Raw genomic sequence first — 26,777 nt, 5'->3', positions numbered from 1 at the left:
GGCATATAAATCAAATTAAAAAAAAAATCAATTGACATTCACATCATATCTATTCTGGACCATGACCTATGTCTATTTGAAAAAAATGTACACTGTTTCTCCTTCAAATGCCTTTCTCTCCAGGAGTCTTGAATGCCTAGTTCCTCTACCATTGTAAAAAAAGCTTTTGGAAGAGTTTTGGAATAGTCATCTTATTTTAACTGTTAATCCCAGCATAATCATCCTTAGAAGGGCGGCATATAAATCAAATTAAAAATAAAAATAAAATAAAAAAAAATAGTTACTATTTCACCCAATATAATCATCTTTGTTTTTACCATTGGTCCCAAAATAATCTTACTTTTACTGATAAACCCAGTATAATCATTCTTATTTTTTGCTGTTACACCCATCATAATCATCCTTATATTTGCTGTTACACCCAGCATAATCATCTTTGTTTTTGCTGTTAAACCTAGCATAATCATCTTTGTTTTTTGCTGTTAAACCCAGCATAATCATCTTTATTTTTGCTGTTAATCCCAGCATAATCATCTTGTTTTACTATTAAACCCAACATAATCAACTTTATTTTTGCTGTTAAACCCAGCATACTCCTCTTTGATTTTGCTATTGATCCCAGCATAATCATCTTATTTCACTATTAATCCCTGCATAATCATCTTTGTTTTCCTAACAATCTCCTTTTTGTTGCTTCCCTCCATTTATGCATTACTTATTCATATTTAATCACATTATCAGTATCTTCTTTATAACAATTTAACATTGAGATATGAGTCTTATTTCAAATACATCCTTATAAGCATTAATTTCTTTTAAATAATCTATTTCTTAATTTCCCTTTTTCAGCTTTAAATATTCATAACATATTCTTCTAATATTTCTATTAATCCTTATTAATCCCCATATAGTTATGTTATAAATCAAAATCCTTATTTTTTGAAATATCATCTATAAAAAACCTCCTTTTTATTATTACTATCCGCCAATACTTTACTTAATCATTTTTAATCACATTATTTTTATATTCTTTATTTCCAATTATGTGTATCTTGTTTCTTCATTTTCTTGTCTGCAGGCGTATATTTCTTTTCAGTTTCAGTATTCTCTACTTTTATCCTCCATATGTCATTTTAATTCTTTTTCTTGCTTCTGTCCCAAGCAATCAGGGTGGATTTGATTTAAATCAAACTGATTTAAATCACGATTTAAATCACTAGTCAATAAGGCTTGATTTAAATAATAGTTTTCTACATAAAGACTAATTCTTGCTGGTATAACTTTAATATGCAAGTAGATGAAGATTTTTAGAATAACAACTTTTCATATTAGTTTTTTTATCCCCAGTTTAATAAGTTAATCATTCATATTTGGACAACTTTTCTGTTGTACTTAGGAAGGAGAAAAATAATCATTACCTTAATAATAACAATTTAAATAGATTTATTCAACTGAAACAATAACATTACAGTATATGTTATTTGCTTAAACAAACATCCATGTTTGTTAACTAATTTGATTAAACAAAATATATATATTTTAAGAAACTTAGACTGTCAGCCCAGCCTACACATGAAAAACTTAAATACTGTCCTCTGTAGCTCACTCGTCATCTTCATCATCTTCTTTGTTCATAATTTGGAAAAGAAAAACAAGCTTTCCTGCTTTATCGGGTCCCAAACGATTTCTCAATTTAAAATTAATGAGTCCAAAGGAAGAGAATATTTTTTCAACGCCTGCAGAAGAAGCTACTGCTGTTAAAAGTGAAATCATTACTTGAACAGTCTCTAAATCCAAGTGCTTAAGTGACTTCCACCAGTTCACTGGTGTGACTTTCTTTAAAATATCTTCAGCAAACATATATTTCTTGAATGGTTCCCCCTTAGCTTTGAAGTTTATTATCGTTGGCATTACAGATGGATGATTGCTGGATACCCATGTCATAGCTAACTCCTCTTCCTCAGCACTTAAGTTTTGACCCTGATACTGGATATTGACTATATTTGCCAAACAATGAGCTGGAGACAGTACTTGTCCCATTTGTTTTTTTAATGCTTGTAATTTAATTCTGTCCATGTGTAGTTCTGTTTTTAAGTGTTTACTCAGTTCCTTCCAAATTTCAACAGCATCAGCAATAAAACAGCAATTTTTCTGTATTTTGTTTAAAGCTTCAGAGATGGGTTTCAGGATGCTCAGCATATGTTCAACATTTCTTTTAAGCCCAATGTTGAGGATTTTGGCCGTGACAGTGCCATCTATTTTATCTCAATTTTCTTCACAAACTGTCATCAGAATAGGCCAGTTCTTGATATACTGCTCAAAACAGTCCACCACAGAGTTCCATCTAACATCTTGTGGGAACGTTAGCTTGGTTCCACCCATCCTTTTCAGAGCTGCTGCAGCAAAATGATTGTTACGGAAGTATTTAGCAATTTCAAAAACATTAGTCTTTATTTCTGGAACACTTAAGTCTTTGGCTAAGAGGTGCAGCAAATGAGCACTGAAACCATATGTTATTAGCTTTGTATTCCCTTCCTGCTCTTCTAAATTTCTTCTCATCTTGAATACATTTGCAGCATTGTCTGTGACCAAACTGCGTATTAGACATTTGAATTTTTGTTCACATGTTGTTATAGCTTTTACTGCCACTTCTTGTAAGTATTCTGCTGTGTGTGCATTTCCTGATGTATCAATTGTTTGTGCAAGGAAGACTTTCCCTTCTTCTGTTGTTATACAAGCACATACAATAGGATCATTGTGGACATTACTCCACCCATCAATATTTAGGTTAACAATTCTACCCTCCAGAACTGTTGCACATTGCTCCATTTATCCAGCAGTTTCCCTGCAACATCTGCTCTGCTGGGTGGACTGTATCCTGGTCTCAGTGACTGAACCATTTTAATGAAATGTGGGTTCTCAGTCAGACGGAAAGAAGAGTTCGTTGCATAAACAAACTGGGCAATTTTTTCATCAATTAACTCTTTTTCTAATCTGCTAGTTTTTATCACAAACTTATCTATGGTGGTTCCAGGAGGGAAGGGTTTTTTCTTTCTTTTAGGTGATAGTGATATGTGGCTGTGGGTGTCTGATGATGATGATGATGCTAATGAAGCCCTATCCTGGATGGATAACTCTGAAACTGTAGAACAGAAGGATGGTAATCTTGAAGGTGGATAATTTCCAGAATCCAACAAAAAAGTCAATGCTGTTATTTTATTGTTTATACAATTTCTGCTTATTGTACACAGCACTGCCCCAAAAGAAATATTTGCTTTTCTTCATAACTGTACCAAATGACAGTAACATGCAGTAATAATAAGAAATATAATTTTGCTCAAACATGACAGTTCAAGGCAGTCTTTAGAAATATGATTCAATAAAAATGTTTACCAACCTGAAGATCCTGCCTGTTCAAATGTGTTTCTTTGGTCATCTTCATCACAGCACTTCTCATGATGTTGCATCTAATGATGTTGCAACTGTTGCCTCATTCAGGCCACCAAGCCTTGCATTTCTTTGTTGCAGTGTTTGCAGTTTGCACGCATGCCTGCCTTACCAATAGGAAAAGGAACTTCATTAAAATATTGCCAAACTGGGTCTCTTTTACGGCCTGCTGCCATTATAGGTTTTTTCCTCCAAGGAAAGAATGTGATAAACCTCAGGTCATACACACAAAAAGATCCAAAGACTTGTCTGTCTGTGGCTGTGCAGTATTGTGCTCAGAAAGTTTCACTTTCATTTTGTACTGCTTGTCTGCTTGCCCCTTCCTCCTCACACTTAGTTTCACTTTCTTCTTGTGCAGATCTATTCCACTCCAAACAATCAGAAAAATATTGTTTCTATTCTATTCACTGAACTTCTTGAAACTTAGCACTGAAGGGGTTGATTCTGTATTCATATGTTTGTGGAACAATAGGATTAAGGTCTTTTTCTCAACTCTGTTCATGTTATAACATTTTTGCTGTGAAGAAGAGGCATGTGATCTCTGCTGAGTCAAATTCAATTTTGAGAACTGCAAAAGTAAACCAAGCATCTGTGATAATATCTTGTAGGCAGAGAAACTGGCCAATAATCTTACAAAAACTTCTGGAAGAGCATGACATTGTGAATGGATTAATGGAATTTGTTTACCAAAAAAATTAAACATATACAGCCTTAGTCTACATAATTAAAAAACTAATCTTTATTTCATGATGGAATAACCTTTGGATGGTAATATATTTTCCTCAAAAAGCATTTTATTTTAAAAAAATCCGATTTAAATAAAAAAAAAAATCTGATTTTTTTAATTTTTTTTAAAAAAATCATTGATTTTTATCCACCCTGCAAGCAATATACATCTACTTATTCCTTCTTTAATTCCTGCACCAGTTTATTCTTTTTAAGTTAATATCTTGCCAATTATAAGAGTTCCATTATAATTCCCCCTTCTTTTCACCAAAGTCAAGCCATTTGCAGACAGAGAAATCGTCGTCCGCCAATTCCCACGGTGATTATCTGTAGAACTCACAGTTTTTCAAAACAAAAAGCAAGTTACATTGTTCCTTTTTGAACCAGAAGGTGTCTCTCTGCAATCCACAATTTCCCTTAATCATACAAGAATCCGTTTTGTTTCAATTATATAACAGTCCTTCTTAAATTAATCTTCTTCTTTTCAGTTTTAAAAGTATCAAATCTTTTTTTTTATTATTTTACAATCCAATTCGAATTTGAGACTCTATCCAGCCTTTTAAGCATATCTCCATGTATAACTTTTCTAATTAGTCCTACTCAAATTCAGTTTTTGTTGGGTCTTTGTTTCTTTAAAAATTACATTTCAAGTCTTCTATGCCCCCGTATTCCTCAGCCGCTGTTTTATCACTAGGGGTCTTATAATTTAATGAATGTGGCTCTAAGCGTTGTTACAAGCCTGAGTTGGTTGTCATTCACCAGCTCCGTTCCTTTCCAGTCTCCTCCAGCACATCTCTTAGCCCGGTTGTCCCAGCTTCGTGGCAGCCGCCATGCCTGCCGCCCACCATTGCCGACTCACGGAGAGCTCCCTCTGACCTCTGAGGAACTTAGCTGTTCCACTTGGTTGTCTGAGGTGCTTCTCCTTCTACCCTATCCCTGCAGGACGGTTCCGGGCCGAAGACCCATCGGTGGTGGTTTGGCAGCCGGGGTTTTCGCGGGACTCTTCAGAGCCCGCTATTTCCCCAACTGTCTGGCCACGATGCCAAACCGGAAGTCCCCCCCCTCCAGGCGTCTTGAATGCCTAGTTCCTCTACCATTGTAAAAAAAGCATTTGGAAGAGTTTTTCTAGGCTTTTTGTTAATCTTTGTCGTTTTATAGTCCAAATCAACTTTTGTTATCGTATTAAAGTCCCCCATCATGCAGATATTTTCATACTCAAATTCTATTATTTTCCTATGTAATTTTCCATAAAATTCTTCTTGATTTTCATTCGGTGCATATATCACCACCAAGAGTATTTGTTTATAATTCAGTGTTATTTCCACCATAAGGATCCTCTCTTCTTCATCAGTAAATATTTGTTTTGGTTCTAATTTCTTTTTAATATATAATACTACACTTCTTTTACTTTGATGTGTCAATGCAGAAAATAATTCTCCCAATTTTGGATATTCCAATAGTTTTTCGTGTTGTTGTCTAATATGAACTTGTAAAAATATTAAGTCCATTTTTAGTTTTCCCTATTATTAAGAGTTCTTTTCCTTTTTATCGTCAAATTTAGACCATTAATATTTATTGATATTGCTTTTATTTCTTCTTCCATACTTTACTTATTACTAATTTTTGCCGATCTTGTCGTTCTTAACTCTGCTCCTTCTCTTATTGCTCTTCTTGTTCTCTTTTTTGTTCTTCTTTTTCTTTCACCGCTTCTTCCTGGATGCTAATCTCTCTTTCCTCTCTTATTTATTTATTTATTTTTTATTGAAAAAGTTTTTCAAATACAAGTTTTTCCCCCTTTTCCTCCCTTCTTCCCCAACCCGCCCTCACCACCCATTCCCCCTGTGACTTCTTCTTCACAACAATAAGCTAATTCATAATTAATTACATAATATTTTACCATGCCCTTACTCACTCCTCAAAGTACTGACCCTTAGCATAGTATTCTTATAACTCCGCTTTTCTCCGCTTTTCACAATCTACCCTTTTTCTCCTCCCCCAAACTTATAAAATATTATTATTATTACAACAACATAACTTTTACTTTTATATATATTAATTTAACATTTCAAAGCAGCCTTCTCCAAATTTATTCAGTTCTATCCAATTCTTCCACTCCCCAAAATATATGACTTAAAAATCCTTTTTCTTAAACTAATCAATCACTAAACTAGCCTATTTCAACCCAGTTTCCTGCAGGATTACCATGCACTACAATTCTAAATATAATCCACTGCCCACTCTGCTGAAATATACATATGTCTATATATACATTCCATTTTATAAAAAGAGAAAAGACAATAACTTTAAATTTATAATTCATTTAGTATCTTCTTTGATGTCTTTCCACTAGATTGTTAAATCCGTCATCCATAATAGGGTAACATAGCATCCTGGTGCAACAGTTTATTCAAAATCTTCAGTCATCTTCTGCCCCCATCAATAATGAATATCCTCATGTATATATAAAAGTAAAAACAACCACCCGAGTGACATTATAATTATATTCCATATAGTTGTAATTGTGGTTTTCATCAGGATTATAAATCCCCATCATCTTAGTGGGTAACAGCCAGATCTTCTGCATGCCCCAGCATGACTCTCTTGCCTTGTAACTCAAAATAGATATAATATATTTATCGGTAAAGGAAATCCAAAATAGATAGTTCAAATCCAACAATGTAAGGCTCTTTCCACATCCCAAAATCACGGCATTGCAGAGATCTGCCACTTTCCTCAAGATAGTATTAAACGATAATTCGCCTCCAATATCTTTTCACATATTCATTTATTTTTTTTTAAAATCCCTGGCTTCACTGTTGCTTGGTTTAGAAACTACTATTTCTACGAGATCTGTTTCTTTTCTTTTTCTTTTGCGGGTTGCATTTCCATCCAGATTTCCTTCCTACAAGTTGTGTATCAGCTGATCAGTTGTCATTCTGCTTTATAAATTGATCTTGTTGGTTTTGTTTTATTATCTCATATGTCTTTTCCATCACTTGTATATCAACTGGGTGATTTACGCACTTGTCTGTAAGTTGATAGTTCATCACATTAGAATCAGATGACACTGCTCTCAAATTTATAGACAGTCCAGCTGGGGTATCCAAGGAGTCCAAAGACAGTTTATCTACCACAGCCTCTGTAATTTGATGTTTTCCCTTTATTTCCAACTCCTTTTGCTTGTCCTGTGTTATGCCTAAAGATGTTAGATTTATTTTTAAAATTTTTTGATAAAATTCTTCCGCTTTTTCGACAGTATTCAGTTGGTATCTTACTCCTTGGTGTCTCAATATTAAACCAACTGGGACGTCCCACCTAAATAGAATATTCCTTTTTTTTAACTCATTCACTAGAAAACCAAATTTCTTCCTCTCCATTAACATCTTGGGCGGGAGTTCCTTAAAAATCCAGATCTTCCTTCCACGAAATTGCAAAGCAGAATCATAAGAATTCTGGACAATATTATTTCTAATTTCTTTGTCTGTAAAATAAATCACCACATCTCTAGGCAATTGCCTTTGTTTTGCCAACCAGGAGTTTATTCTATAAATTCTGTCAATCCTGCAAAACACTTCATCAGGTTGAACCTTTAAAATCCCAGCCAGAATTTCAGAAGATATCTTCCTTAAATCTCTGTCATCTTCCTGCAAACCTCTCAGTCTAATTGCATATTCTGTAAAATTGTATTGGATCATTAAAACTTCTCTTTCAATCCTCTGTTGTACATTTTCTTCATTAACAGTCTTTTGATCAGCCTCCATTTTAAGTTTGTCTTCTGAACTATTATCCTGAATGTTTGCCAAATCCTTTTTAATTTTTTGGATCTTGTCATCCAAATTCTCCTCAGTTTCTTTCATTTTAGAGTTAGTATTTGCTTCCAACTGAGTCATAAAGTCTGCTAAGCCATTAGCTACTTTTAAAATCTTTCGATCCAAAAAGCCAAACTTAGATTTCACCAATTCACCAATTTCTTTGATTTCCAACTTAAATTTTTCAAGTTGCTGATTCACAATCTCATCCCTTCTTACAATCTCCTCAAGAAGAAATTCTATTATATTAAAGTCAGGTTTCTGAGACTGGAGAGTTAAAACTTGTTGATGTAATTTATTAATGGGGGAATCCCCCCCCCACTGCCTGTTTGTCTAGTTTTATAAGTCTCAGTGCCATTTTTCCACGCAGACAAAATTTACTGGAAAAGAGAGAAAAAAAAAACTTTTTTTCCAACCAAGATCAATATCAGATCCTCAAAGAGAGAAAAAAAAAAGAAAAAAAAAAGAAAAAAAAACAGAAGTGAGAGTGAGATTTTGCCTTCAGTTACAGCCAAAAGTATTCATTCCGCTACTTTGTAATTGAAAACGGAAGGAGTTTCCCTTTCAGCCTCTCTTCAAGCCGCAGCAGCAATCGCCATTTTAAAAAAAAAACTTTTTTCCCTTCACTTCACTTCTTAGGCAAAATAGAATAAAAAGAATACTTGCGCTTCAGGATCAGAGGTCCAGCTCATATCTTCTTTAATTAATTTATTTGACAGATTTACAGGCTTGCTTTTGCCCCCTAGCTCTGCGTGTAGCAGAGATTTCCCAGAGCCCGGAGCATCGGCTGGGGATACGGGGAGTCTCTTCCGCTCCCTCCCAAAAGTAAATAAAAAACTTTTGGGATTAGGCAGAGGACTCTACCCACCCCAGCCGGCTCTATCTCCGTTTCCTAATGGAAACGGAGTTTTTTCGAGCCGCCATTCCGCTGAAAAAGGCGGCTCTTACAGGCAGTGGGTTCGACGATCCCGGAGGAGCGTCCAGCGGGAACAAGCAGCCCTCTCTTATTTTTTCTTCTTCTTGAAACCCCAAATATTGCTCATAAAATAGTTCTGCTTTCTCTATAGAGTCTAATCTGTGTCTTTGCTCCTGCCAATACACCAATATTCCTTCTGGTATTAACAAATTGAAATTTACTCCTTTTTTAATTAGACCTTTTGTCAAGAATTGATATTTTCTTCTCAAATCTCTTACCCTTCTGGGTATCTGTTTCAACACCACTATCTCTTTACCTTTATATTTTATAGGAGTATTCCTTGCTGTCTATAATATTTCTGTTTTTATTGCCTTCTTGGTGAACCTTACATGCATCTCTCTTGGTAGTTTATTTCTCATTGCATATCTTGTGTGTACTCTAAATATCCCGTCAATCCCATTTAATATCTTTTCTTTGGTTTCCTCCATCTTCCTCTATCTGCCAATATCTCTGCCATAACTTCAGCCAGATTCTCCCCCTTTTCTTCTATATTTCGAAATCTTAGATAAAAATCTGCACGATCCATCTTGAGGGAAATAATTGTCTTTTCCTGATTTTTGTCAATTGTAAGTCTATCATTCATCTCTCCCATTATTTTTTCTGTTGATTCTGCTCTTTCTTCCACTTTTTTAATTCTTTCTTCATTCTTTCCAATCATCCCCATGACATCTTTAAACTCCACTTCTACTTTTTCCATTCTCTCATCCAATTTACTTATTCTTTCTTTGAGGTCTTCATGTAAGGCCTGTATCATGTTTTTTTAATTCCAATTGCATGGCCATAGTGTCCAATGTTCTTTGAGCTGCAGGGTTTGAAGTTGTAGCTGTAGAAGGTAACTGTGTTGTTGTCTTCTTCATCTTGTCGTGTCTTAATACTGTAATCCACCAGGTTTGTAATCCAAGTACAGCTTTGATTTATAATCCAAATATCTAATCCACCCCGTTGGATGGGTTTGCGAAAAAAAAAAAAGGAAAAAGGTGGTGGTGGGGGAAAGAAAAATAACAAAAATAAAAGATGAAAAGCTCAATCAACCCAAAAACCAAAAATGCAAGGGAGGAAGAAAAGAAAACCAAATAAAAACCAAAACAAAAAACTCTGAAATTTCTCACTCTTTTTTTTTTTTGAAAAAAGTTTTATTTTAGATTAAAAATAAAAAAATAAAAAATAAAAAAACCACCACAACAACAACATAAAAATATCATCCTTACAAACAATTATAGACAGCATCTCAATTGGTTGAAATCATTTCGTGCTTACAATTCTCCAGATCTCCTCATATAACAATTATTCTTTACTTAAACTAAAAATACATATTTAAACATTTCATATATGCTATCTCATCTCCATACTTTTTTATCAAACCATTGATAAAATATCTCCCATATCAAATAGTATTGTTTATCTTCCTGTTCTCTTATTTCAAATGTCAATCTACTCATTTCAGTACAGTCCAACATTTTCATAATAATTTCTTCATCAGTAATTATCTTCTCTCCTTTCCAGTTTTTGGCAAATACAATTCTGGCCGCTGTTAAAATGTTCACAATTAAGTATTGTAATTCTTTATTAAATGTCTCTGGTAAAATGCCTAATAAAAATATTTCTGGTTTAAAGTCAATATGTCTCTTTGTCATTTTTTCTAACCACGTATGTATTTTAGTCCAAAATCTCCTTGCTTCCACGCATGTCCACCACATATGGTAGTACGATCCTGGAGTTTGATGACACTTCCAATATTTCTCCGATTTATTCTTAAACATCCTGGCTATTCTCGTTGGGGGTAGATGCCGCCTGTAAAACATCTTATATAAATTCTCTTTATATGCTGTTGACATTGTCATTTTATAATTATGTGACCACAATTTTTGCCATTTCTCTAAATCAATACTATAACCAAAATTTTCCCCCCATGCTATCATTGATTCTTTAACTTGTTCTTCTTCCAGTTTTGCTTCAAGTAAATATCCATATAACTTTTTAATTATATGGTCATCTGAACCCATTAATATCTTGTCCAAACCAGTCGAAACACTATAAATACCTTCTTGTTTAAAGTCTTCTCGATATCTGGAAAGTATTTGCATGTATGAAAACCAATCTATCTTAATTCCCTGATCTTCTAAGTTTTGTTTCAATTTAAATTCAACCTTTTCATCCAATAATTCATTATATCTAACAATTTGCTCCCCTTCAAATACCAGTGGATAAGAAAAAGCTTCAATTGTAGATACCCAGACTGGAATCTTCAAATAATGGTATTTTTTTATCTTCTCCCATGTCAAAAACAAAGCTTCACATATCTGGTGCCTTCTAAAATACCCCTGAATTTTAGTTCCTTTATACCATAAGAAAGCATGCCATCCCATCAGCAAATCATGCCCCTCCAAATTTAATAATCTAGTATTTTTCAATGTTACCCATTCTTTAATCCACATTAAACAAACTGCTTGATAGTATAATTCAAAATTCGGTAATCCAAAACCACCCCTCATTTTAGCATCTTGTAACAGTTTGAGTTTTATCTTTGCCTTCTTTCTCTGCCAAACATATTTCAAAACTATTTTATTTAAGTCTGCAAAAAATTCCTTACCCAACTTTACAGGAATTGTCTGAAAAAGATACAAGATTCTAGGTAAAATATTTGTCTTAATAGTTGCAATTCTACCAATCAAAGATAACTGCAAGTTTCCCCATTTCACCAAATCCTGTCCTATCTGTTGCTTGAGCTTATTATAATTATTCTCTTAAAGGGAACTACATCTTGCTGTTAATTGAATCCCCAAGTATTTTACCTTATTTGTGACCTGCATTTTTGTTTTTTTAGCATATTTTTAGTCATTATCTTCGTCTTCTCTTTATTAATTTTCAAACCAGCAACCTCCCCAAATTCACCTATTTTTTCTATCAATTTATTTATTGATATTAATGGTTCTTCAACAATAAAAACCAGGTCATCAGCTAAAGCTTGTAATTTATATTCTTCCTTTCTAATTTTCATTCCTTTTATCTCTTTTTCTTCTCTAACCTTTCTATTCAACACTTCCAACGCCAATATAAATAACAATGGGGATAAGGGACATCCTTGTCGAGTACCTTTTTCTATTTCAATAGCATCTGTCAATTCTCCATTAATCATTACCTTTGCCATCTGTTTTGTATATATAGCTTCAATTGCCTGAATAAATTTCCTTCCAAAGCCCATCTCTTCCATTTGTAACATCATAAATCGCCAGTTCACATTATCAAATGCTTTTTGTGCATCTAAGAATACCAAAGCCATTTGTTTTTCAGGGTGCGCTTCATAATATTCTAGAGTATTTAAAATTATTCTTATATTGTCTCTGATTTGTCTTTTTGGAAGAAATCCATTTTGATCTGGATGAATAAAGTTATTCAAGTGTCTCTTAAGTCTTTCTGCCAGTATTGAAGCAAAGATTTTATAATCCAAATTTAGCAGGGATATAGGCCTATAGTTTTTAACTTGCTGTGGGTCTGTGTCTTCTTTATGAATCAGTGTGATATAAGCCTCAGTCCATGATTGGGGTATTGTTTTATTTTTCATTACTTCATTCATAACATCCAAAAGTGGGAGGTATAAGGATTCTTGTAATGTCTTATAATATTCAACAGGCAAACCATCTGGTCCTGGTGTCTTTCCATTTTTTTGTTTCTTAATTGCTTCTGTTAGTGAAATTTCTCACTCTTCAGGTTCTTCTTCATTGGTGCCTCAAGATATCCCCACAATTCACTTTCACTCACCGGGGGGGGGGGGAGGGAGGGAGGAAAGGAAAAGTTTTCTAAGGATAGCTCATTCAATCATTTCAACTCAATTTCCATTTCAAAAGTTTAAAAATACTCCTTCAGGCTTTCTGCTCTAATTCTCTTGTTTCCAAATCAGTTTTACTAATTCATTCAATTTTCTTCTTCCATTTGGGCCAATCCACTTTCTAAGCTGCTGAAGGCAGAGAGCTGGCACACACCCACTCTCCCCTCCTCTCCTTGTGCCATTTCCTTCTCTTCAAACTATTTCCAGGGGTTTATGAAACAAAACATATATTTCAAAGTGTTTAAAAAGCAAGCTTTTCACCTAGATGATTCCACTTCCTTTACTTCTCCACTTCAGATGTAGCTGCCCCAGCTTTGTAGCAGCTCTCAATGGCTGCTTTCTCAGCCATCCAGTTGAGAGGGCTCTTCCAACCAGCCAGGGAATTTGCGGCTGTGCCTCTCTCATTCACTGTCCCTACAGTACAGCTTCGGCCAAACAAGATCCCCAGATGGCTGTGATATTGACGATCCTTCAAGAGCCCTGAAGAAAGCGCCGTTTTGCTGTGCACGCTGGCCACGCACCTGGACACTCCGAAATGTTGTGTGATTGTGGGATGGGCGCAACTATTGGAACTTTGGAACTGGGTCATAAGTACCTTTTGACTGGTCATAAGTCAAGGACTACCTGTAATTCATACTATGCTTAGAAGCTGCCTTCCTCCTATATGCCCTTACATGCCTTTAAAATTCTCTTAGTCATTTCTGTTTCTTCAGTTCCAGTTTTTTTCCCCCACTTCCTACAGCTAGATGAGACGGTGCAGGTGCTCCTAAGACATTACGATGGAGATTGTGGGCAGGTCCCTGAGGAGACCAAATTGGAAATTCCAGGTTCAGAATTGGAAGCTGTTCACTTAGAGAGCTCTGAAAGGAGAGGTAAGCTCAGGTTCCTGCATTCTGGAACATTTATTTACTTATTAGATCTTTTATCTGGCCTTTTGATCAGCTCCAGGCAGTGTGCACATCTGATTCTCCCTGCTCTTGATTTCCCTGCAGCCACAAACCCTGGAAGGTGGATGGCGAGAGTGACTCGCCCAAAATCACCCAGCTTTCATGCCTTAGATCTCACTATCTCTCCTTTTCTAGCTCAACACCTTAGTTACGACACAAAGCGTGGTAAGAGTTGAGCAAAGGTTGTGTCTGTCTGCCAGCAACCTTGACCTTCGTCTCTTTTCTTTTGGTCCGTTCAGAGGCAGTGCTGTCCCCTGTTACGCCCCCTGTGCCCTGGAAGGCTGGGGACCTTGTGCTGAACGAGCCATCCCTTTCCTTCTTGGCTACCTTGGCCAGCAGCAGCAATGAAGAAATTGAGCTTCAACTTCAAGAACGCATGGAATTCTCCAAAGCTGCCGTCTCCCGCATTGTGGAGGCTTCGGATAAGATCCACCGACGCACAGAGGAGCTTTGCCAGAAGATCCATGCACGGGGTGAGACTAGATCCCAGCTAAGGGACACCTTTTAAACTTTCTGAATGCACGCTTAGCCTCTTGCTATGCTGCCTCTGAAATTACTCCCCAAATGGAGGATTTGAGGCCTCAGATTTTTGAAAACTCAATAAGGGAAATGAGTGGTGGTGGTGGTTGGGAGGGGGGGGCGACGACAGTGGAATTACATGTTGTCATTTTGGATAGGTAATTTACTGTGGACTTGGTTGCGAGGAGGAGAATTGGTTTAGAAGTACATTTTTTCTATCCCCTCTCAGACTTTCTTTTTTTAGTTTATAATATAAAATACAAAAATACACAAGAAAATAGTAGAAAAAATAGGGGAGGGAAAAGGGAAGGAAAAAGTGTAGGAAAAGAGGGAGAAAGAAAGAAAAGGCTTCCGACTTCCTTTGGTGCAGTAGAATAAGATAACATCAAACCTTAACTTTTTACTTTTACAGAATAGTATTAACTAATCATTTCTATAACAACAAACCTATCTAATCAGCAAAACCCAGAATTAAAGATTCATTTTTTCCACTTTAACCACAATGTCCAGAAGTGGTTTCCAAGTAGAAACAAAAGTAGTGTGTTTTTTTTCTTTAATAGTCGTTTAGCCATCTCTGCTAACTCCATTTGCTTTTGCAGCTATTAATTCATTGTGGGAATCAAAGTGTCCTCCTATTCTTGTGCATAAAGTAATCTTGCTGCTGTCAACATATATAACATCAAAGACATCTCTCAGATATCTTGAAAATGTGCTATTGTGTAGAGATAGTTCAGACAGAAAACATTTGTAGACTCCCCCAGACTTAGTGTGTGAGGATGTTAAAAGTGCATACTTTGAAAAAAAACTGGAAGTGTATTGGTCCCAGGTAGAAGACATGACTTGGTAGAGTTTCTAAAGTGAACCTATTATTAATACGTTCATCTATAGTGTGTGCCACTCTTTAACTTAGTTGTACTTAACTTTTAGGGTGTCCTCGACTTATAAAAATACCCTTTGAAATCTGTGTTAAACATTTCCTAAATACTTAATAATTCAGATTTTTGTTCAGTCAAAGCTGAAGGATCTGGCAGCAGAGGATTTCTTGTATTCTGACAGATGATATGCTTTATCTTGGGGAGGGGGGTTGTATACAGGCTTTTTAAAATATGCTTTTTAAACAACTTTTTTGTTGCCTGACAATTTACAGTTATTTGGGGAGGTTGTTCTTTGTTGTGTATTTCCAGAGGAGAATTGAAGAAAACAATTTTGCCTCTGGAGATGTTGTTTTTTTAAACTCAGTCCAAGTATAGCATTCTTACCTTGGGTGTTTTGTTGCTTAAACTTGTTGCTCAAAGCAAAGTAGCACCACAAAAAAGATTTTTGGGAAAAGCAAAGCACATGTATGTGAGAGTGTAAGTGGTTGCCTGCTGACTCATCTAATCCAGCAGTCTGTCCTCCCAGTGGCCAGTCAACTACACAGGGAAGGCCATTAGCCTCCCAGCAGAAGCCTTCAGAGTCTATTACCACTAGCCACCAAAGCTAACAGCCATTGATCCCCAATGTAGTTTGGAGGAGAGTAAAAATTGGGAAGCCCAAATTCTGAGACTTAATGTCTTATTCTGCAGTGGAGTTTGACCAATTGGAAGAAGTTGTGAAGGCCCTCAACAAGGAGCTGACCAGAGAGAATCGCCACCTTCAGGACCTGATCACACAGATGCAGGAGAAACACCATAAAATTTCCTTGGAGGTAGGTTCCCTGCCCCGTCTTCCCTCTTGTGGCTTCTTGGGACAGGAGCTGTTCTGAGACTGGCTTCTTTTTCAGTACACAGAACTGCAGGACAAAGTGACTTCATCAGAAACCAAAGTGCTGGAAATGGAAACAACCATTGAAGACCTGCAGTGGGACATAGAGAAGCTGCGTAAACGGGAACAGAAGATCAACAAGCACCTGACCGAAGCATTGGAGCAGGCAAGAATGGCCTTCAAGGGGGCCCCCTCCCCTCCCTTCTCACTAGGGGAAGCTGCCTGTTTCCATTGAATTGTAACTACTGGGTAAGGGAGGGAACATTCTTCTGAATGTCCAGTTCTAAAGGGCAGGGAGTCCTTGTCTGGCTCTCCATTCTCAAGGACATGCAGACAGTAAGTGAAACAGGAGGAGCTTATCTTGAAGCTTCTGCCCCTCGATCACACTGTCTGAATAGGAGATGCTCTGGTGGGTTGCCCACTTTTAGGAGACCATTTCAGAAAGCTGTAGCTTTTCAGATCTTGCTGATCTGCGACTCCCATCCCTCTCAGTCATCGCGGTTAATGAGGAGGAATGCTGACAATAACAGTTCAGCAGATTTGGATAAACAACATATTTCCCACTTTGGTCCTACTGCAGATTTGAATCTTCTTTTGCCTCAGAGCATATATCATTTTTGCTCCTTGAGATACATATCTTAAGTGCCAAGATAATTCCTGATCTTACTCCTTTCCCTCACATCAGCTCATCTGCCCCTTGGGAAAGATGGATCTGTTCACTCAGTAGACAAGAGGTCTCTTCTTCTCTCATGGACCCAACAACCTTTTAAAGCCAAAGTTGTTATTTCTTGGGTTTGGGAAAGCTTTGAGGATAGTTCTGATGAAAATTTTTAACAAAAGCATCAGATCAACCTGATATGGCAAGGACTATAGATAGTCCCCGACTTACAATGACAATTGAGCTCAAAATTTCCATTGCTAAGCTAGACAGTTATCAAGTGAGTTCTGCTCCATTTTACGTCCTTTTTTGCTACAGATGTTAAGTGAATCACTACAGCTGTTAAATTAGTAACATGGTTGTTAAGTGAATCTGGCTTCCCCATTGATTTTGCCTGGCAGAAGGTGACACCGAGATAATGCAACTGTCATAAAACATGCCAGTTGCCAAGCGCCCAAATTTTGATCACATGATCATGGGAATGCTGCAATGATCATAAGTGTGAAAAACAGTTATAAGTCACTTTTTTCATTGCCGTTGTAACTTTGAACAGTTACTAAACGAATGGTTGTAAGTCGAAGACTATTTGTACTCTGCTTCTCTCACTATAATGACAATGATTTGCACTTTTTAATCAAACTATCACAGATTTGATAGGCTAAATAGTATAATTATTGATACAGTTAAGTATTGGCACTTTTAACAATACAATATGATAACATTTTAAATTATAATTCAAAAATATAGTGATGCTGAATTTTTATTATGTCTTAGTATATTGAAAGCCTCTTTGAGTCTTGAAATTTTTTAAGAGAAATTTTTTATTAAAGTTTATTGTAAGTTAAAATACAAATGCAAAAATTAAGAAAATTAGAAAAGATGTAAGAAATGATTTAAAGGTAATGACGTCTGACTTTTTTCAATGCAATATATATATATATATATATATATATATATATATATATATATATATATATATATATATATATATATATATATATATATATTTGTTTTCTCAGGTTTTCGCGGGTGTTTGTATGTAGGTCTTTGGTTATTCGGGTCTTCTCCCACGTAAAATTGGAAGTGTCTTGGCGACGTTTCGACGAAGTCTCATTCGTCATCTTCAGGCTGGTGTTCTCGGCTTCGTGCTTCCAGGAGCAATGCAACACCAGCCTGAAGATGACGAATGAGACTTCGTCGAAACGTCGCCAAGACACTTCCAATTTTACGTGGGAGAAGACCCGAATAACCAAAGACCTACATATATATATATATATAATTAACCTAAAGCTTTTGCTTTATATTTCTTAACATTTCAAGCCACTTCTATACCCCAAAATGTACCAACTCATTTTCCAAAAAACCTGTCAACAAAATCATTGCAATCATCAAAACCTAAAATTACAGTTTGATTTTTTCAGTTTCAAGTACAAAATCCAGAAGGAGTTCCCAAATGGAAACAAAAGTAGATAAATTCTTCTCTTTAGTTAAAACTCTTCTAATTAATGCGAGTCTTGAAATTGATATATAAAATCAATAGATCTCTACTATTGCAGGCAGAACCTATTGAAATCCAGAACTGTGACTAGCTATGCAGAGGTCCGTTTAAATATATAAACAAGTCAGAAAATGCAGTTCTGTGCACACCAAATTAATCTTTCAGTGTTATGCAAGTCCAGATGTCTTGTGAAACATTTTGTTCACACCGAGTGTGTGTGTGTGTGTGTGTGTGTGTGTGTGTGTGTGTATGTATGTATTTATACATTTGTTGTTTGGTTTTAAAGATCATTGATTTTTTCACTTTTTTTTGGTAGCTCAATTCGGGTTACTACGCCTCAGGCAGTTCTGGTGGGTTCCAGGGTGGTCAGATCACCCTCAGCATGCAGAAGGTAAGCCGGAGAACATGACTGGAAAGTAAATTGTAGCCCTGCATCTTGCAAGACTTGGGTCTTGCAACACACTTCCTGGACAAGTCTTTCTGCTGACTTAATTTGGGCTTGCTTTGCAGTTTGAGATGTTGAATGCAGAGCTGGAAGAGAATCAAGAACTTGCCAACAGTCGCATGGCAGAGCTGGAGAAACTGCAGCAGGAAATGCAGCAGGCTGTTAGAACTAATGAGAAGCTGAAGGTATTTGGATAGGTGTGAAATACAGCCACCCTGTGGTGATAAACTGGAAAAAACTAATACAGCCCTTAACAGCTGGCACTTTTGAATACATACGAGAGTGGCAGGAAACATTTAGTGACATCAAAGGCTTGAATTCAGATTTTTTTTTATTGCTGTTCATGCAATATTTGAAATTGGGTCAGCTTTTTTTCTTTTCATTAAAACCAGTGGATTAACCCATCAGACATAATTTTACTGTGCATGTTTTAAGTACAGGTAGTCCTCAACTTACGACCACTTATTTTAACAGCCATTCGAAGTTACGATGATGCTGAAAAGGTGACTTATACTCGGTCCTCATAGTGACGACTGTCACACTATCCCCACAATCACATGATCTCAATTCAGGCACTTGGCAACAAGCATGTTTTTATATAGTTGCGGCATTGACATGACAGCCATTTGCGGTCTTCCCAGGAAGCTTCCAACAAGCAAAGTTAATGGGGGAAGCTGGATTCACTGAATGACTGTATGATTCCCTTAACAACTATGGCAGAAAATAATAAAAAACATGACTCACTTAACAGTCGTATTGCTGAGCAACATAAGTTCCCATCACAGTGGTGGTCATAAAATGAGGACTACCTGTAGCAGTGGATTATGTGGCTCTAAATGCCACCAGCTTTTATTTATATGATTTAGGGGACCTACAGTTTCAGGAAGTTAGTTTGTGTTGCAGTTTACCAACCTTAGTTTAAATATAAAAGTGGAAATCTCAAAATCCATTCTTTTAGTCTTATTAATTCAGGTGCACTTAGTCCTTCTGATGGCAGTTACATTTCTGTCACTGATAAAACACTTCTGAATGAGGCCTTCCTTTTCTGGGAATCTATACCACCATATGTCTAAACCACCATTTGTCGGCTGTGGCATTCTGGGATCTTAAAGCAGCCAAGATTGAGAAGCACTGCTTTAGTTTGTAAGCAATGTCTCAAAGATCAAGCAGCTAGCTTCAGGTCTTAGATTGATTCTATTACTTGATATTAATATATTATTGAAGATATTGTTGTTTTGACCAGGGTAAAGGAACACACTCTCTCTCCCCGACTCCACTTTTCCTGTTTGCTCTAAGGATAACATGTCCAAAGGTATCTTTGAAAAAGAAATCATCTGGCTTTCTTCTCCTTCTATACCCCTGGCTTGTAGGTGGCGCTACGGAGTCTTCCTGAAGAGGCTGTAAAGGAGACTCTGGAGTACAAAGTGTTGCAGTCCCAGTTCTCACTGCTGTACAATGAAAGCCTGCAGGTGAAAACACAGCTGGATGAGGCCCGGGCCCTGCTTCTCACCACTAAGAACAGCCACCTACGCCACATCGAGCACATGGAGGTGAGCTCTCCAGCCCCTCTCCTGCTGCCAGAGGTACTGGGGTCTCAGCCATGGGTCATCATCATCATCATGGTCAGGCTTCGATGGACTGCCTGGCTTCGATGGACTGCCGAGTGGGGCCTCTTGGCTGCGTCCTTTGACTCCTGGGGGCTGATGTGGCTTCCTTCTCCTTGATGACAGAGTGACGAGCTGAATGTGCAGAAGAAGCTGCGGACAGAAGTGATCCAGCTGGAGGACACCCTGGCTCAGGTGCGCAAGGAGTATGAGATGCTGCGCATTGAATTTGAGCAGAACCTGGCAGCTAATGAGCAAGCAGGTGAGCCTGCGGTTCCTCTTCGGGGAGCCCAATATGCCTGCCCTGGGAACCAGTCATGCTGCAGCCCATTACCAGGAGATGATCTTTCCCTCTTACTTCAAGGTCTTCATTTCTTGGCCACAAGGAGAGAGCACCAACCGGTGTCCCTGGTGTTGCTAGTTACTTTCTGAATTCTACTTCCTGGTCTTTTTCTTTCCCCCAAGAAAGCTAATCTCTCCCTGCCATGTTCAGGTTGGTGGAAAGGCTCCAGTTATCTTCTGCGTGGACTCATGTTTAAATCATTCCTCCATTTTGTTGGGTTTTTAAAAATGATTTTAGTCTTTTTTAATTGTTTAAACTCTGAAAGCTCTCTCCGGTTATTCTACACATCTCTGAGATTCTTTCTAAGAAGAAGTGGTATAGATATTCTTTCAATGAAGAAATGTTGGGCTGCAACTCCCAATAGTCTTTTAAAATAAATTATTTTTTTGTTTAACTTTGGAAATTTGGATCAGAAACAGGATCTAGGCCTCCCTCATCCCTTGAAGCTCCCTGGGAGACCAGGGTATCTGTTATCTGAATAACAGATGAGGAGAGATGCTGAGCACTCTGTGGAGAGTTGGGATGGCAAAAGTGGCTCAAACATTTGTTGCTTCTCCCTTTGTCTCCCCTCTTGAATCGAAGGTCCCATCAATCGGGAGATGCGCCACCTCATCAGCAGCCTCCAGAATCACAACCACCAGCTGAAGGGAGATGTGCAGCGGTACAAGCGCAAACTGCGGGAGGTGCAGGCCGAGATCAACAAGGTGGGTCTTGTTGGGAGAAAGGCTGAAGGGAAGCCAGACATCTGGTCGATGGGCTTTCACTCCTTCTCTCCTGCCTGGTTTGGATTTGGGAAGGACACAGTTCTGCTTCAGAGCTGGGGACCTGAGGACTTGCAGATCATCTTGATATTCTTTTATTTTCATTGAAAAAGAAGGTGCTCAAAAGTGGCTTTTCACTATGAATCTAAAATCTAGCAGGCCTTACCATGGGCCTAACTTATGTTATAGCAATTTGCTGTCAATTTGTGGTTTCCTCAGCTCATGCTTCTTGTTCATCTCATGTTGGCCCTATACTCTGGAAAATGGAATCAATTTTTTTGTGTATAGCAGACCTGGGCATTTGATGGTCTGTGGGACACATCCGGTCCTTTGGGTGTCCCTGTCCAGGCAGGGATGGGCAGCAGGGTGGCGGCGGCAGGGATGGCAGCCCTCCACGACAATCCCAGTTTTTCATGTGCCCCCTTGGGAAAATGTATTGCACACTCCTGGTGTATAGGGTTGGCTGCCACCTTGTTCTAAAGTGCCTGTCAACTTGTTCTTTCTTCAGGTCCGCATGCAACAGAGTGGGTTTCCTTCTGGTTTGGCCACTGCAGCCCCAGCCCCGGGGAACGAAGACTCCAGCCACCCTGGGGTAGCTCCTGTTAAAGAGGAGGAAGAAACGGCGTCCTCTGAAATAAAGAAAGAATTCAAGGAGGTGCAAGTAAAGAAAGAGCCCAAGGAAGAGGTGGTATCTCCTCAGCTGCTCGGGAGCACGGAGGGAGTGAAAAAAGAAGAAGAGGAGACCTCTGCCCCCCAGCCTCCTGCTCCCCATCCGCCACCACCACCCCGCACCAAAGAGTCTGAGCGGTCCAAGGGACGTGGTGGAGACCGGGGAGTTGACCGCGAGAGGTCCCGGGATCGTGACAAAGAGGCCTCTTCCTCCTCCTCCTCCTCCTCTTCCTCTTCACGGGATCGGGAGAAGCAGAAAGGTGGTGGAGGTAGCGAAGATGCTAAGAAGAAAGATTCAGATTTGCTCAAGCAGCTGCGAACTGAGCTCAAGTGAGCCTTTGGAAAAGGGAGGGATGGGCCTGATGGGTGGAGGCGTTGAGTAGGGTTGGGTTTTGTTTCATTTTTGAAACCAGGTTGTGAATAGTACATGGAACATAGATGGGGTGAGAGTGTGCTATGTTTGTTCTGTTCTATCTGGAAAGCACTTTAGACTGAGAAGGGGAAAAGTCTTACTTACCTGGGAAGGATCTCTGCCAATCCTAAGACTCGGTGGAGCTGCTGTGTATTCACCCAAACTAGGAGAGAATTGGGGTGCTGGGGAGCAGAGGCAGGCCTGCTGCTTTGCCTTTATAGGAAGAAGCCATCTGGATAGTGTGAATGTTGTGAGTGGAATGTGAATGTTGTGAGAGATTCAACTAACATTCTTTGAAGGTTGGCCCAAAAAGGGGACTAATTGCAAGGGGGGGTGGAATCTGTCAGGAAGTGTTGCCTCCACTAGGTAGACCAAACCAGGAAATCATCTCCACAGGAAGGCTGCTGGAACTGTTTCTATTGAGGTTGGCTTTAAGTGGCAGAGTCCTGCATATAAGCACAAGCTTTCTTCAGAAGTGAGCTTGTGCTCACTGGAAGTTTTTAAGAAGCAGTTGGATAGCCATTTGTCTGACATGGTGTAGAGCAGAGGAATGGACTAGAACAGGAGCCTCTTCTTCATGTAGGTTCTGTTTCCTTTCTCAGAAAGGCTCAGGAGAGCCAGAAGGAGATGAAGCTTCTCTTGGATATGTACAAGTCGGCCCCCAAGGAGCAGCGGGACAAAGTGCAGCTAATGGCAGCAGAGAAGAAGACCAAAGCCGAGGTGAGATGAGGGTAGGGCCTATCCAGAGAGATGAGTCTTTCCAAAGTTCCAGTTCTTCTGCCTACCCTTTGTCATAGGAGACCTGGACCTGTGTGTCACTCTAGTGCCTGGGTCTGCTAAGTTCCGCCCCATTAGAGACTGCCAAGTTTCATGCACTTCAGTTCCATTGTATGTTTCAGGATCTGGTACTGGGCAAGGCATTTTGACTTCATGAAGAAAATGGCCATAGCTTCCTTGTATAGGGAAGAACCTGCTCCCGAAAGAAGGGTTGTGCTTTTGATAAATAACTCTATGGCATTTGTAATTGGGTTTGTTAGTTTGACCTGCAGATATACTTGGAAGGATTCTTCCCTGAGGGGTCCCAAGCGAAGGAGTTGCCCCTGCTTTCTTTGACTCATTTCTTTGGGCAGGTGGAAGAGCTGCGGGTGAGGATCCGTGAACTGGAGGAGAAAGAGAAGAAAGAGAGTAAGAAAATGGCTGATGAGGATGCCTTACGCAAGATCAAGATGGCTGAGGAACAAATTGAGCATCTGCAGAAAAAACTGGCAGCAACCAAGCAGGTATTTCTTTCCGGGAGGAATTTGTGCTGCCAGAAGCAATGCCCCAGAGCAGGAGGAGCCTAGAGAGCCTCTGAGGGCGGTTGCAACTTTTCCATAACCATAAACTCACTGTTGACTTGGCCCACTGGTTGCTGTGAAGGACCACCTTGATAGAAGATGAGGCTCAGGGTCTGGTGGTTAGCATCTGTTAGAAGCAGATCAATCCAGAAGTCCCTCTAGACATTCTAGCATGAGAAAGACAAAATGTGGTTATTAGTAAGGGCTGGGCTGGGTAAATTCCAGTTCATTCCAGTATTTTTTTCTGTGGATCAGGAGGAAGAGGCTCTTCTGTCAGAGATGGATGTGACAGGCCAAGCTTTTGAGGACATGCAAGAGCAGAACATGCGTCTAAACCAGCAGCTGCGTGAGAAGGATGATGCCAACTTCAAGCTGATGTCGGAGCGCATCAAATCCAACCAGATTCACAAGCTCCTGCGGGAGGAGAAGGAAGAACTGGCCGAGCAGGTGTTGGCCCTCAAGTCTCAGGTAGGCAGTCACCCCACCACCAGCAGGCTGGGAGGATCAGAGCTTTGAAGGAAGAGGCCACTAAATGCGGGTGGCTCCTGGAACATGTGCTGACCCTTGAGGATCTGGTTGCTTTCCTCAGGTGGACACCCAGCTCTTAGTCGTGCAGAAGCTGGAGGAGAAGGAACGAGTCCTGCAGGGCAATCTGGGCACTGTGGAGAAAGAGCTCACTTTACGCAGCCAGGCCCTGGAGCTCAACAAGAGGAAGGTGAGGAGCCAATATGGAGACTGCCAAGTTAGGAAGTGAGTGTGGGCCTTGGAGGCGCCCATTACTCCCAATAAAAAACCCCAATTAATTTTTAGGAAGTAGAAAAAGGGACAGCCCTGGAAATCGGATTTTGATTGATGGGATCTCACAGGGAGCCTACACAACCAGGGTTGATGGGGGAGCAGCCTTTAGATGTTGGTTTGGACGCCATGTTCTGCTTGCAGGCGGTGGAGGCAGCCCAGTTGGCAGAAGACCTGAAGGTGCAGCTGGAGCATGTGCAGGCTAAACTGAAGGAGATCCAGACCTTCATGGCGGAGAACAGGGCAGCCAAGGAGAAGGAGTCTTTCAACCTCAAGAGAGCTCAGGTAGAAGGGAAAAATGGGGAATGCTGGAGCTTATCCATTCATCTTCAGGTTCCTAGTTTACCCAGGTTTATGTTTTTAATGTTTTTCTAATGTAATGTTTGTTTATCCTTGTTTTATATGCCATCCAGTCGCTTGATTGAGATGGCCAGTGTATAAATTTAGTAAACAAACGAGCAAACAAACCTCTCTCCCCACTCCCTCTCTGGACTCATTGATGTGCCTGCTCTTCCTCCCAGGAGGATATATCTCGCCTTCGGCGCAAACTGGAAAAACAGCGCAAAGTGGAGGTATATGCAGATGCCGATGAGATCCTACAGGAGGAGATCAAGGAGTACAAGGTGAGAAGAGCAGGAGGAGGGGGAGGCTTGCAAAGGAAGGGCAGCTCTTCCCAATAATGCCTCAGCCCCTCACCCCTCTGGTCTGTGCATATCCCCAGGCCAAGCTCACTTGTCCGTGCTGCAACACACGCAAGAAGGACGCCGTCCTCACCAAATGCTTCCACGTCTTCTGCTTCGACTGCGTCAAGACCCGCTATGACACCCGCCAGCGGAAATGCCCCAAGTGCAATGCTGCCTTTGGTGCCAATGACTTCCACCGGATCTACATCAGCTGAGCGGCTGGCCCCATTTCCCCTAACTTGCCCTCCCATCTATGGACTCCTCGGGGTGGAGTGAGGGTGGGGAGGGCGTCTCGTGACTTACCTGTTCAAGACCAGCCTTAGATCCACCAGGACTTGTTCCAGCTTTTTTGTTGGCTCCAGTCTGGGGATCCCTTGATAGCCATCTAAGGTACTCCTGAGGTCCTTTGTTCAAGTGGATCCCTTACCTTCAAAGTACCCCCTCCCCTCTCTTCTCCCTGCTGGGTGCCCTTCCTGAGGCGGCTCGTGGGTTTTCTTTTGGATAACATTGGATCCTTTCCCCCCGGATCCTGAAGAACTTGGCTCCGTTGCTCTCTCCTTTCTGGTAGCCTTTCCTGAAGAGGCTCTTCAATTTGCCTTGGGATTCGGTGGTTTCTCTTCTAGCGTTTTGCAGATTTAACACAGAATCCTCCATCGCTGGCTGCTGGCAGCAGTCATGCAGTTCTAATGCCCCGTCTTGGAAATGGCATTATATTTTTTAAGAATTTCAAGAACTGCTTGAGTGTTTTGAAAATAAACGCAGAGGTGGTCTGCTCCTACAAAATTCCTCTCTTCATCTAAACCTAAGTGTCTGTGTTTTATTTGTGCACCGTGTTCTGCTCATTGGAGAATTATTTACAAAGCTATAAAGAGCTTTAGCTAAGACAACTCTATGTGGAGCTGAAGAGCAGTATTTGCAGCCAATGCAGTAATTTATTAACGTGCAATGACAGACATTCAATACAAAAGTTGTAATTAATATTCCTGGCACAAGAAGCTCTACAGCATACAATCCCCAAATCCTTCTAGGACTAATTTTTATCAAACCCAGAAGGCCAGGAACTATCTTTGCCTCAGAAGTGGGGAGAGGGGGCATCCTGTTCTGGAAGAACATTTAGAGGCATGGATATCTTTGACTGCAATTTCTGGGGGCAAGAGCCCCTCCTAAACAAAAACTAGCTATTTGGGTGAGAGAAAGATGGGGGAGGGGGTGGAATTCAAAGGGAGCCATTCCTGAAGACCAAGGAGAGGGATAGTGATTTAAAGGATTTTGTGTGTGTGCATGTGCGTGTAGGTGTTTAGAAAACCAATGCAAAACATGAGATAGGGAAGAACAGGGTTTACTAGCACTCTGTTATAAAATGACTGGAATTATTTATTTTATATATAGCTTATATTTGTTCAGGAGCTGCATGCTGCATACACAGCACTCTCTATTTTTGCAGGATCCAATCAGGATCAGTTCTCAGGATCAAAGGTGTAGTTTTTGGATTCATGCTAGAGCCCATCCTCGGGGAACTTATTTATGTTAGACATTCTGTTAAAAGTTCCCTGAGGATGGTCTCCAGCACTAGTCCACA

General features: G+C 39.5%; 1 protein-coding gene across 1 annotated transcript in view; it reads left to right on the top strand.

Moving 5' to 3' along the window:
• RNF40 (ring finger protein 40) overlaps positions 1-25,999 on the top strand; it is a 41,865-nt gene extending 15,866 nt beyond the window's left edge. Inside the window, exons 4-20 of the mRNA XM_034419782.2 lie at positions 13,527-13,656; positions 13,971-14,204; positions 15,816-15,937; positions 16,013-16,159; positions 18,466-18,540; positions 18,660-18,779; positions 19,965-20,144; positions 20,325-20,460; positions 21,124-21,245; positions 21,811-22,301; positions 22,986-23,103; positions 23,514-23,663; positions 23,976-24,188; positions 24,310-24,435; positions 24,660-24,800; positions 25,037-25,138; positions 25,237-25,999. Coding sequence (XP_034275673.1) covers positions 13,527-13,656; positions 13,971-14,204; positions 15,816-15,937; positions 16,013-16,159; positions 18,466-18,540; positions 18,660-18,779; positions 19,965-20,144; positions 20,325-20,460; positions 21,124-21,245; positions 21,811-22,301; positions 22,986-23,103; positions 23,514-23,663; positions 23,976-24,188; positions 24,310-24,435; positions 24,660-24,800; positions 25,037-25,138; positions 25,237-25,413 — 2,784 coding nt within the window. The 3' untranslated portion in view covers positions 25,414-25,999. The remainder of the gene's footprint in view (positions 1-13,526; positions 13,657-13,970; positions 14,205-15,815; positions 15,938-16,012; positions 16,160-18,465; positions 18,541-18,659; positions 18,780-19,964; positions 20,145-20,324; positions 20,461-21,123; positions 21,246-21,810; positions 22,302-22,985; positions 23,104-23,513; positions 23,664-23,975; positions 24,189-24,309; positions 24,436-24,659; positions 24,801-25,036; positions 25,139-25,236) is intronic.
• Positions 26,000-26,777: the final 778 nt, after the last annotated feature.

Source organism: Pantherophis guttatus, chromosome 4 (assembly GCF_059756535.1).
Source record: "Pantherophis guttatus breed Tessera chromosome 4, ASM5975653v1, whole genome shotgun sequence".
Lineage (NCBI taxonomy): Eukaryota > Metazoa > Chordata > Lepidosauria > Squamata > Colubridae > Pantherophis > Pantherophis guttatus.
The sequence above is the reverse complement of the archived record's forward strand: the minus strand, read 5'-3'. Positions and strand labels throughout refer to the sequence as shown.